At 37.8% G+C, this 13876-nt stretch overlaps 1 protein-coding gene across 1 annotated transcript; it reads left to right on the top strand.

The window, feature by feature from the left end:
• Window positions 1-6240: 6240 nt before the first annotated feature.
• LOC131334491 (NEP1-interacting protein 1-like) lies at window positions 6241-13137 on the top strand. The gene is made up of 5 exons (XM_058369525.1): window positions 6241-6495; window positions 8984-9159; window positions 10250-10324; window positions 10422-10601; window positions 12723-13137. The coding sequence occupies exons 1-5, from the start codon at window positions 6288-6290 to the stop codon at window positions 12843-12845; spliced, it is 762 nt and encodes a 253-aa protein (XP_058225508.1). The 5' UTR covers window positions 6241-6287; the 3' UTR covers window positions 12846-13137.
• The last annotated feature ends 739 nt before the right edge of the window (window positions 13138-13876 follow it).

Genomic DNA, 13876 nt, shown 5'->3' with positions numbered 1-13876 from the left:
AGTGGTCGTCTACTAAGTGGATGCATGTCGTGGAACACAAGGTCTAAGCCATATTTTTCCAGGTAGCTGTAAAAAGTTTTTGGCTGTATGTGTTGCCCATGAATTTGTCATTCTAGGCTTCTATGACGTGCGGTGGTTGTTGCTGTTGCAAGTCCAATTTCTTGGTAGTTGATGCTGTTGCTTCCCTCTCTGTTTTGGATGAGTGAGATGAGATACATTGCCTGCTATCATGATTTTACTTCCTGGAGTCACTCGCTTATCCTATCGTTGTATCATAAGCTCATGAATTGATTATTTGCTAATCTGTACCTTCCTCGTCTCCCGTTGTAAGCTTCTTAATGTTACACGAGTTCTTTTTTTGTGAAGTCAATATTTTGATGCTCTTTACCACCCACCCCACCCCCTCCCCTTTCCTTCTCTCTTCCAGTTATGATTTGTTTTGCAAGTTTTCCAACCTACTTGTTGATTACACCGATGAGAGGTGCTTTGTGAAATTTGCACCTGGCTGATATATTCTCTGGAGTTTCGATGTCTTAATCTGTGTATTTACTTTTTTCATGTACTGCGCTGGCAGGTTACCCTAAGCATGTTTATTGCCGATTTTTGGTGGTTTTTGCGATGAATGGCATTAGGGTACCACTCCCAAGCTTAACTCCGACGTAGTTCAGGCGCTCTACCTAATGCCGCTGCAGCACTTCCTAACTTCGGAACAATGCCCTTTCAATGAGCTTTTGTTTCGCTTTCGAACGGCACATGGTTGTACCTCTTCGTTCATCAGCCTTCGATGACAAAAATACTGGGCCAGTCTGGCCTAATTTGGCCAAGAGCGAATATATTTTCCATTTTGATGTAGAATCATTTGGGTTATACTCGTAGGAAATGGGAAGCAGTTGGCATACGACTGTAGCTTGAGAATAACACTGCTATTTAGTTAGTGAATTGCATTCCATTTGTTAACTCTCTGCTGTCCTTTGTTTCCAATTTTACAACCTCCGGATCTTTTTTCTTCGTATTGTTACTACTATTATTATTTTGGGTACATCGGACAGGCCGGATATGTTTAATGTTAGGCTTAGTTTGGATAACGAAAATCTTTAGGAGAGAAATTGGAATGTGATGCGGCCATACTTCCATGATACCGACGTTTGGAAGTGACAGCAATTGGAATGAGATGCCATATTTCTGTTAGATAACTTGAAATACATTGTTTGGCCCATCTCTTAACAGCTTAAGCTTTTGAGAGAGTTGGTAGCTTAGCATGGTATCAGAGCTCATGTTGCAAGAGGTTTTGGGTTCAAGTCCCTTTGTCTGCATTTGTTTCCTGGTTGCATTATGCTTCTCCTCTTCATTTTGTCAATGAAAATTTGCATCTCCACGTGTAAGACGGAGCTTGATATACATTGTTCGACCCATCTCTATGAGCATCCGCATGGTAATAATCAAAACCAATAATCAAAGTGTGCCACGTTAGCATTTGATTATCCATTTAGTTCATAATCAAACTTAACAATCTCTACCTTCACATTGATTATTTTTGCATCCTTAACAAAAAAAACCTCACAATACACAATGCACATTTGTTCAATCGTAAACGAGTTCCAATCACGCACTCGACCACACCAAATTATTCGTCTCAATGAGATGATTCCAAAATTGAAAAGCTGGTCGCAAGAAACATTTTCACGCGGCTGCGCATGAAATCACGCACATTTACTTGATTTAGCGCGTTCAGCGGGTGATGCGAATGGATCTTACGAGTAGCCTCTTTAGGCGGCGCGTGAGGAGGTTTATAGCGACAAGCCTTCCATTTTGGAATTGTCTTGTCGAGACGAATAATTTGGTGTGGTCAGGTGCGTGATTGAAACTCGTTTACAAAAAATCCAAATTTGGTTATTGGTAAAAGTTGTCAAGTTTGGTTATGGAATGGATGGAATTGGTTATTTGCTAATAGACTTGTAACTTTGCTTATTACAATATGTGGTGTTTTTTTAGCATTATTGTTAAGTTTACATAACTTCACTCATTTGCTTATCATAATGTGGATGCTCTAATAGCTTAAACTTTGGGGAGAGTTGGTAGCTTAACTTCCACGATTCCCATGTTTGGAAGAAATAGGAATATGAATGTGATTCTCAATGACATGTCCAATCAGGAATCACATTCCAGACTGAGTTGGAATCCGCACTCTCCCTTACCCATGGTAATTTTAGATTCCAAGCTCAATCGACAAAAAAAAAGAAGAAATGTTTGACTTTGATAAATTTTTAAAATACTTAATTCTTGCATAAGATTACTTATCAATTCAAACATCGGAATGAAATTATTTTGGGTATTATATTTCTAGGAATTTAATTCCCAGCAATCATATTCGTATTCCTACTGAAGATTCTGATCATCCAAACATAGCCTTAGGAAGAAAATGTGCTGGAACCTTCTTTGTTATGATCGGATGTGAATCCAAATTGGGAGTTTGAAATGTAAGAGCTGTGGAATAGGAAAGAAGGCAGCTTCTTGGAAACAAAAAAGTCTACAAACACAATTTTATAACACAATTCCGGACATAAATATGTCCAAAACCATTTGATGCATGTGAACTCATATGCATCGAATGGCTCCGGATCCAGTTTGTGTCTGGAGTTATGTTTTGAAGCTTGTTTCCAATGGGAGATGTCAATTTCTACGTGGACATTTTAATGGTAAAAATTGACACCAAAATTCAATCCAACCTAACAGCTTTCTTTGATGCCAAATCCACGTGGATTTGAAGGCAAACCTTCTTATGCCAATTTGATAGGCATGGACACAAATGCCAAATTTCAAAAGTTGGCTAGATTTTGAAATTTTGAACATTTGAAATTTTCTTTTCCTTTCAAAGTTTGACACAAGGGTTAGCATTAATGGTTGGAGAATGATAGCTTGATGTCAAATAAATAGAATTTGACATAAGGGTAGTTGAAGATAAGGCTTTGATGTCAAATTGGAGATGCCATAATACCACATAATCCTTCAAAAAAAATTGATATCTCCAATTTGAAGTCAAAGATCGGAGATGCTCTAACATCGCTCTCTTGCAAAATAGGAGCAAGATAGGAAAGGGTGGGAAAAATGAGTCTCCCACGTGAATCTCATCCCATGATATAGGACATTTTACAATTCAATTGGCGTGAGTAAATTGGACAGATGTCACCTTGAATCACGGTAACGAATATAAAAAAAAAAAAATCGATAAACTAGTCTGAACTAATCCCATGGTTAATGAATTTTTTTTTTTAAAGTTCACACTTACCTACTTTTTTGACGAACAAGATTATCCTATCTCATTTATGACGTGAATCGATTTCAGATTATCTTCAATCCAAGTAACCCACCGGTCAGTCTTGAGTAGTTTGAAATTTTATACCTCAAAAATTCAGACAATCTTAATACTGGTAGTTTTTTTTCTTGGATTTGGTTTTGAAGTTAAATACTCTTTCTGTCCCGATTTGTTGGTCTCTTTTCACTATTTGGGACGTAAGAAGTAATTTTAAAGAGATGTTCGAACTTGAATTTTTATATGACTATTTAATCTTAAAAATATTTTAGTAATTAGTGAACACGATCACCAACCCGTAATGATTCATTTTGAAAGTTGAAGGATTTTAAAAGGAAATACTGGATTTCCCACAAAATTAATCAATATCCCAAAAGGCACCAAGGGAAAAGAGAGCAGAAGTAAAGAGAATTGAGTCAAGCTGCCCCCGCTGTTTTTCTTTAAGAACGTGAAACATATCATATATTGATTAAAACAAAATACAAGCGTGCGTGCAAAAAATATTATCGGTCCTAAAATACAAAAAAAAAAAAAAATAATAATAATAACAACAACAAAAACACAATAACACAACAAGAAATGAAGAGCGCTCAGCGTTGATGTCGTATGCAGTACTCCGATCACGGAGGCGGGTGGATGAAGGTTTGCCATTGCATCTTGCCTTCAGCCTTCATCGTCGCCGTTAGAGAGCTCAAAAAACCGCCGCCCGAATCAAATAAACCAGGGTCTCCATGCAAGAGCCAATATCCCGATTTGGGTCTTCGAAGCCCAAAAAAATGGGAGAGTGGAAGGTCTTCTTTTTTTAAGGAGAGAGTCTCAACCATCTCGCAGTCACGAACGGAGGAAAGGAGAGGAGACGAGAGGAGAGAGACGGAGGAAAGAGCTGGACCAGCCGGGGACCGAGGGGAAGATACCAGATTCCCACTTGGTAATTCTGTGAAACTTTCTTTCACCCAAACGGGCCAAAAAGAACACGTTTTTCTCCTTCCATTTGTTATTCTCCTCTTGTCCACGGAATCCAGCGGGAAAGAACAATATGGAGGTCTCCACCGTTTGACAATCTGAGGGGAGGTCATTGCTATTAGACTGACCTCCCTGAGGTTTCTGACAATAACAAACACCTTCTCTTGGATTTCAAAAATAGCAATGACCTCCCCTCTTAGTAGTTTCGGCTAACTATTTCATTTTGGTCACGCGATATACATCAGTGGGGGTTAAATAGAGTTAGCAAGTTAGTCTATAGGGATTCCAGAGACTGTCTATAGCCATGAACCCCAACTGTCCCTCATGGGGCTCGAACCCTGACTTCCATTAAGGAAGATGGTGGGTGATGCTAACTGAGCTAAGAGCTCGTTGGTGTAGTGTTGGCTAACTTTTGTTAAGGGGAGTTGTGCTTTTACCTCTCTACCCTCCTGATAGCCTTCCTCCACATCTACATTCAAACATCTAACTAAATGAAACAAAATAGGAGTTTATTTTTTTATTATCTTAGCAAACTTAATGATTCATTCAACTTAAAAGGAGATAAATATTTTTACAATGCTATACTTTTTTATTATCTTAATGAAGTCAATGATCCACTCAAAAAATATAAAAAAAAATTAAGTTAAAGATTATGCGTGGAGTACAAAATTACTATTAGTGATATTAATACAGAAAATAATTAATTGCATTATATCAACAACCTTTCAAAGTTTTTAAAAATAATCTATTAAAAATGAAAGAGAATAAATCATATATTTTTTTAAAAAGGTACGAAAAAAATTCTACTCCCTCCGTCCCAGTTTGCTTGTCCAATTTCGACATACATGTCTTTTAAAAAATTGTCTATATCTCACAATCTATAATGTTTTGCATAATTTCGAAAACATCATATTTTAGATCTAATTGAGATCTATCAAACAAGATCCAGATTGCATATAAAAAACATTATAAATAACCCTCCAAAAAATATTTTAAAAAAGATGAGCGGTTCGGATCATTTTGTGGGACCCTGATATGGGCCCCACAAAAATATATGTGCATGATATGTGCACAAAAAAATATGTGCAAGTAGCACTGTTGATCTTTTTTGGTGCAATGAAAATATTGCACGAAGAAAAGATGAATCCACCTTACAAACAAGCTTGTCCTTGAGGGAAGACGAGCAAGGCTTGCGCTTCAGGCCCTAAAAAGTTTTGAATTACATAAATCCTTTCTAAGTCACATAATTCGTGCGAGAGCGTAGTCTTTGAATCACATTTTCAATTAGTAAAATCCATGAGAGCGAGACTGAAAGCGCAAGTACAGTGCAAGGATTAAGAGCGTGAGTCATTATGTAGGATTATGTGACTAAGCATCCTTTTCTATTTTGCTTATGTAAAACTCCCATATCTTAAATTCTTTAGGAGGGTGATTGGATGAGAGGATGAATGGAGACAAAATTGCAAAGGGGGACACAATAATATTAGCTCCAACGGATATTATTAAAGCTTTTTCAGAAATCGTAGGGCAAAACAGAATGATTCGCCGTACAATTTCTAAGAAAGCCCTTATCGATATCCGTTGGAGTTAATTTTTTACGGGAACCCTCCAAAAAATATTTTTAAAAAGATGAGCGGTCTGGATCATTTTGCGGGACCTGATATGGGCCCCACAAAAATATATGTGCAAAAAAATCTGTGTGGGAAACATTACTGAAAAATAGACGATGTAGATTGGCGGCTGCGACATTTTTAATTTCCCTGTTCCATTTTCTTCGTTTACACTGTAATTATCGTCCCTCTATATATTTAGCTACTACAGTATTATGGTTTATAGATTATTTAGCTTTTAATTTGTGTCTTTTTGTCTTTTTAGTGAAAGGTGACATAAAGGACAAAAAAGATGGTACGAGGGGCGAAAACTAAACCTCAAGGGAGATCATTGCTATTTTTGAAACCTGAGGGAGGTGTTTGTCAATGTCAGAACGTCAGGAGAGGTCAGTGTATGTATATATATGCGCATAACCTGTTTGATTTTAGTCTCAGCAGAGAAAATGGAGGTTTGTGCATGCCCAAATATCCCTCTGCGAGCTTGGTCTTCTTCTGATTTCCCTTGTGGTGTTTCTGGTGATCGTCAGAGGTGGATAGAGTATATTAGCTCTGTGGTTTCTGCTGTTCTTAGCAACCTTTTCTATGCAATTCTCATCTGCTTGTTTGGAGTTGGTAGGTTACCTTTCTTTTCCATTTCTTTCCTTCTTTTTGTGTAATAATTGTAGTAGTACGTTATATCACTAATTGAGTTGTTGCACACAGCCACAAAACTGAATAGTTTTTCGGTGCAAGAGGTAAAAAATAGCTTTAGATGTTACACTCAATGATCGATAACTCCTTATTGCACCTTGCTTAGCCAAAAACCTTGCTTTCAAATAAGGTTGAAAACCCCAAACTTAGGGTTAGATCGTTGAGAGCATAATAAACGGGTAAGTTCGGGATCATACCATAAGGAATCGGTAATAGCTTGCTCGGATTGTAGGTTTTATGTAAGGATTGTGGCGTTTAAGAAAGCCAACTTTCGGTTTTACTTTTAAAGTGGAAATACTAAGGCAAAAAGACTGGAGAAGAGTTTAATTAACTTAAAAGAGGCAAGCCTAGGGATTATCCATCCCTTGACAAAGCCCGTTATCGGTTCTCGATTATAACTCAAGCGAGAGTCACGACCGCGTGCTCATGCTCGAAAAATTTAGCTTTAAAAACTACGTTTATCAAAAGATGTGATTTATCGGAGGCGAACTAACTTGTTTAACTCATTAATCGAACACGTAGGAGGCCTCGATCTCTAGGCATACCGCATGCCAAGACCGCTTGACTAAACGGTATGCCAAGGAGTTAACACCCCTAGTTAAGACAAAAAATGCAAGATTAGCTCTTATTTCGAAAACCATGCTTTTAAGCCCGAGGGTTCGAGAACCAAGCATCAACCTAAGTCTTTGGGAAAGATTAACCCAAAACTTAGCCAAGAAACTACTCACACATACTTGAAAGATTAAGCATAGTAGGAAAAACGAGACATGCTTCTTAACCGATAAAAATTGAAATAAACTTGATATTAACAAAGATCCAAGCCGTAGCTACAACATTAACTAACGGAAAATTAACAAACAACAATTACCTTAAGAAGTTCTTGAACAATTAAACTAAGAAAGCTTGAGAAAAACTATGGAGAAAACCTAGAGAGAAAACTAACCTAAAGCATAAAAGTAGATAATCACTAAGGGGGAGAGAGAGGGGTATATATACATCTCACCCTCTTTCTCCATAAAATATCCCAAAACTTATCAAAAGTGGCAAGTATTCCAAAGTGAAAAGTCCAAAAAACAGCAAAAATCTGCAAAAAAGATCACTATATCAATACAATCATTACAACCAAAATGACTGTATCGATACATCAATCTTTTGACGTTTTCTTCAATCCCTCTGTCTTGCACCGGTATCGATACGGCAAAAACGCATGTATCGATACCGCCTTAATTCCTCCAGAATCCTAGCTTTTGGCCTTCTTCTCGGCACCCGACGATCCCCCGGCAACCCAACGGTCCTCCAAATGCCTCAAAAGCCCTGCCGGCCGCGTTTCGCGTGGCCTCCAGTGCTTGGGCACACTCATGGGTATATGTTGGTGACAAAAAAGCGGCATATTTCACCGGTTAACTTGAAATACTTAAGAAAACACCTTTATGCAAAATCACTATAAAAATTAAAAGAAGGCGAAATAAAGCGATATAACATAGGACTAGATGCACTAAATATCTACAATATTGGGTGCTTATCATACCTTATACTCTTATAGTGTGTCTGAAGCTATCAATTTTTCAATAACTTGGTATTTATCCCGTATGACAAGTTTGAAGAAGAGTATGATGATGCTAAGAAGAAGGAGGACTTGTCCTTTCAATCAACGAGTCTTTTTTGACACCTAAGGGTTTTCTCTGTTTCAATCAATCAGTCTTTTAAATTTGTTGCATCATGGTATGCTGGTTTGTGGAGAAGAGAGTAGAGAAATTAAGGCTCCGTTTGTTTCGATGTAAAATGTTTTCAATGTAAAATATTTTTCGTGTAAAATATTTTTTCAGAAAATAAATTTCAAACTTTTATTTTCGGTATTTGGTTGACACTTGAAAATATTTTCAGAAATCAACAAAATAGTGCAGAGAGAAAGGAGGAGTTTAAACGGTAGAGAGATATGAGATTATTAGAATTGAACGTGGTTCAGAACTGACGATCGAGGAAACTAAGAGCAATGAGAATTGCAGTAGAAGGTAACGAGTTCATTTCGGAAAATAACTTACGGACGATTTAAGGGTAAGTCATTTTCATCCAATTGATGGAAAATGTTTTACATGTAAAATATTTTTCTCATTTTTTACACAACCAAACACCGGAAAATAGGTAAAACATTTTGCTGGAAAATATTTTACGTTCAAACAAAAGGAACCTAAGAAAAAAAATACAAAAAATAGTTTTCGATACCGTACCTTTTACATTGTCCAATGAACTTTAACACATATAAAACTGTTTATTTTTTAATCCTCCTGTCTCATTGATGCATGTTGGGCTATTATTAGCATTTTCCATGAAATCATATTGAGGTAGAGCCTAGCTTCAGATGAATGGCTTTCATAATTTTCCCTTTCGATGATATATTCTTTTTTAAAAGTTTGGGCGACGTTAGGAGCGATGACGGTATTGATTGGGGCAGTATTTGGCTTAAAAAGCAGGAGGGGCTTGTTGCATGGGGCTGCCGCCGGAGCTTATTTCTACCTTTTGTTCTTTAAAGCTTCCGCTGGTTTGTGGACGTCTTTCGCCGATGGACCTTTGTCCTTCCTTCACTTGGTGAGTCTCTCAACATCTAGCCATTGCACAATGCTAGCTAGCTGCCTAGCTTCTTTACTTCATTAGAACTCTCTTTGTCCTTCAATGCGTACATGCATTTCATGCGATCAAACCCAAACGATCCAACAGTTATTGATTTCCTAATTAATAAACCTTCTATTTCTAAAAGAATTCATATTCATCTACATTTCTAGGGTTAGTTTGCGGAAACTAAAATGTTATACGCTTTTAACTTTTCAAGATTACGATGGCCATTTGGAATTTTTATTTCAGAAAGTGTTTTTTTGAATGCCATCTTTGATGTGGGGCCAAAGAGAGTTCCAAGGCCAGCAAACTGTACCTCTTTGACTTTAAATTCTAACTATTGAACCATGTGGTATACAGTAAAATGGTCTCTGTCCTTTCCCATCTGTTAGTCGAAAACTGTGAAAAAAATCTAGTCTAATAAAAATTCCCCGTACTCAGAGATGAGTGGTTGAGATGAAGTTTCAAGAAGGGGATAGTTGGGAGTAATTGAAGGGAGAGAGGGAACGGGACAGACTTGTCCAACTTGCCAACAGTCTTTAGCCGTCCGTTTTTCTTTTTTTCTTTTCTGGTACAGTCAAGTCAGGGTCTCACTTATTTTGAAATAACTCATCCAATCACATATTTTTACATTTTAACTCAAAATTTTCAATTCAAAATTATGAACCAAACACAATGAGTCTTTTGGAATTACATCTCAAACTGAAGAGATGGATAAACAAAACGGGACTAGTTGATCGAATTCTTTTGTGTACACTTTGTTCATCAATGTGGTGTGGGTGGACTTCAATCCATGCACTTTTTGAGAGAGATAGAGGCTTAATACCCAATTTTGAGAAGCACTTCTTATTAGTTTCTATACTCATTGGCTGCAAGGAATTACTCTTGATTGTGAAGTATTACTCTTGGCCGTAACAAATTACTCTTGACCGTAATGAATTACTCTAAATGACTCTTGGCCACAACGAATTACTCTTGGCTGCAAATATTTACTCTTTGCCGCAACCAATTACTCATGGCCGCGAAGAATTACTCATGGCCACAAATAATTATGTTATATTTGCAGATTGCGGTAATTTCAAGACTTGTAAATCCAGCACTGCTTTACTTGGGAGAATTGATTGGTTCAGTAGGGAATCAGGTAATTAACTCCCTAACCAAGCCAATAAAATGTAGCAGTTTTTGACAAGTTAAGAAAGCTAAAGGAAGACTGGCATTGAAACATTCTTCAAGTACAGGATGTGCAGGATCAGATGGGCACTGTTCAATCAATCAATGAGGTCCAGAGATCAATCAGTACCAGAGGAGCCAAAGAATCATCCAGGAGATCAGTTGATCGGCTCTCAAAAACTAAAATCACGGATCAGAATATATACGACGATTCAGGCAACAGAATCTCATGCCCGATTTGCCTTGAGGTAGAAATCCTTCAGTCTGATAGTCCTCCTTTCTCTAATTAGTTTGATGAGTCCTGAGATGGGGGTTGATTCCTTCGTCTACCGTGGTGTTGACTATTACTTTCTGATCCAGCCTCTTCCTTTCACCTGACTAATTGCAAAAGTAGGTAACAACAATACTTTTTTTTGACGGCAAGAACAGTAATGTTAGTGCCAACCGGCCGGAGATACACTCCAATGCTTAAGTTAACCTCCTCTCCAAGAAAGTACTCCATGGTGGACGTAAAGTGTCTAGCACCTCTTTAGGATTTCATCATAAAATTTGTAAGTGGAGAGTGCTTGGGCCTCCAAACACCTTCTGTTCAGTCGCGATCTCATAATGGCCTCGTGGCATGACATGCATCATCACATAATGTATCTGAAACTAGGCCTGTCAATGGGCCGGATTCGATCCGGATCCGACAGATCCGGATTCGGATCCGGATCCGATAAGACTCAATCCGATCCGGATCCGATAAGACTCAAATCCGATAGTGGTAATCCGGATCCGAATCCGAAAAATCCGGATCCGATCCGAAAATCCGAATCCGATCCGGAAACTTTTTTTACTTCAAAAATTTTAGCAAAAAAAAAATATTTTTCTCAAAAAAATATAATTTTTTTTTTCAAAAAAAAATTATTTTCCGAAAAAAAATTTAAAATAGAAAATAAAAATAAAAATACAACTTCTTAAACATTTTTTTTTTCAAAATAAAAAGTTTACTATTTTTTAAAAAAAAATTAAATTTTTAAAAAAAAATAAAATTCGGATTCGGATTGATAACGGATTTAATCCGATCCGATCCGGATCCGATCCGTATTGAATTACCGGATTCGGATTATCGGATTATCGGATCGATGTTATCGGATTCGGATCCGGATCTGGATCGGATTTTTCGGATCGGATCCGGATCGGATCCGGTCCATTGACAGGCCTACCTGAAACTCCCTAAAAAGGTCATGAATTACATCTGCGGAGTGCCATGTTGGTCTCCCCCACGTGGTCGAGTAGTGTGTAACAACCCGGATCCTCAAGCACCACAATATAAAAAAAAAATCACAATTTGTCTTTTATTCCAATTTTTTTTTACAATTTATAACTATCTCTAAAATAAATAAACAACACCCACTCTCGCAGCAACTCGGACGAGCCCGCTAACCAACCTGCAAGCTGGAGTCCAAAGGACCTCAGGAGTGTGTGAGACATAATAACGTATTCAATATCAATATCAAATAAACTGCACAACGTCAATCACCACGTATAACACCAACCACGAATATAACACGTTCCACATAAAAGGAACCACATATTCGGTCCTCCTCGGTATATGATGGGTGACGTACCACCTCACTAGCCTCACCACAGCCCATTGGCTAACATGTCTTTTGGGATAGCTTATTAGCCTAGTCACCCCGCCACATGCCAAACAGTTCCACGACATACAGTCACCGCACATAACACAACCAACAAGAACCAAACATTAATATTGTATGAGAAATACGTATCTCACACTCACCCTCATTCGGATCCCACAACCACGTTGAATTCCATAACCCATCAACCCTTCTCTTGGTTTTCCTCTCAAAGAACCTTACTGATTACTCTTAAAAAGGCAACCAACTAAAGGAGTAATACTTATATACAAAACTATACTATGCCTGACCCAGCCAAAGCCACGTCCCATGCATGACTAAGCTTACAGAATTGTTACAGCTAGGATGCTATTCTTCCCATGGTTACACATTTCACCAACTAGGGTCCAAATACGTACTATAAAATACTCATCTTTATCTCCCAATTAACTACATCACCATCTTTTTTTTTTATTTTTTTTTAAATATGGGGTATTACATAGTGCCACCCTTGCATCCGCGTGACACTGACTGGGTCTAACAGCCTATACAAACTTTGGACCTGCCCAACTTTTTGGCTCTGAGTTGCTTTCATTTTTCCCTCCACAAGTCCAAATACGCTGTGCAGGATATCATGTCATAATTTTTACCTATAACAAGCAATTCTCTAATCATATTAAGGACTAATCTTAAAGAATGAAATTTGTTTTGGGGGTTTCTTGATAATTTTCTTGTTTCATTGTCTTGTAGGATTTTCAACTCGGGGAAGTAGCTGGAATCCTGCCACTATGTCACCACATGTTTCATCAACCTTGCATCGGAAAGTGGCGTTCTAGGAACAGTTCTTGTCCTTGGTGCAGAAGGAACCAATAGCTCTTCGATGTATAGCTCACCATAGCGAAAACCCCAAGGGTTGGCCCGGTGTGTTCCTCTTTTTCGCCGCGTAGACGTGAGTGAAAAATCAATGGGTGTGCGGTATAAGCGCGGGTGTGCCTGGACTTGTTGACATCCAACGTGTGAATAGGCGAGAGTGCCTCGATCTAACTTATTGCACGTGACCCAAAAGATGAGACCACAAAGAAATTATGTTTTTGTCACAACAAAGTGGACTTCAATATTTTCCAACCGTGCGAGAAAGAAGAAAACTAAAGTAAAAAAAAGAAAAGAAAAGGAAGAACTTTATTATGTGGGAATATTGAAGTTGGATTACAAGTGAATAAAGCATGAACCGGATAAAAGGATAAAATCCAAGATATTTGTGGAAGTAAATGGATTGGATGGATAAACTTTTGCTGCAAAGGTCATAGTTTGGTGAAGCACTTGGATCCGGTTCATTTTAGAATTTGAATTTTAGATTTTAGGTAAGGAGTGGAGAAAGATAGAAAAAAATAAGAATAATAATTAATTTTTTTTATTAAAAATCATACGTCGAGAGAAAGTCCAAAGTCCAAAATTCTAAAACAAACGGGTCTTTGGCGTTTGAGTGGTGCGGGACCCTTCTCCTCTTTTGGTTCTTGTACATTATAGAGAGAGAATTAATGCCCATGTATATAGCCCCCTTGGAAGAGAGAGAATTAATGCCCATGTATATAATTTTAGGCCACAAATTCCAGTGGCGGGTAGTGCTTCTTCGCTCCTCCGACCCAACTAATCATTGTGGGTCAATTCACCTTTGTAGAAAATATTCCCAGGTTCATAATTGATTACTAGCACCTTTTAAAACAATCTCAATGGAAAATTATTCGGTGCATCTTGCTCTATTCTAATGTCGCAGGTTCGAAACTTTCTAGATGCGATCAACTCCTTTAATTGATATGCGCATAAGCTGGTTTGAACGACTGAGTTATATAAAAGAGAGCTCACAATAGAGAAGCGTAGAAAGAGGAGCTGTTTGTTCACGCTTG

This window comes from Rhododendron vialii, chromosome 7a, assembly GCF_030253575.1.
Source record: "Rhododendron vialii isolate Sample 1 chromosome 7a, ASM3025357v1".
Lineage (NCBI taxonomy): Eukaryota > Viridiplantae > Streptophyta > Magnoliopsida > Ericales > Ericaceae > Rhododendron > Rhododendron vialii.
Note: the sequence above shows the minus strand (reverse complement) of the source record. Positions and strands in the feature narration are given on the sequence as shown.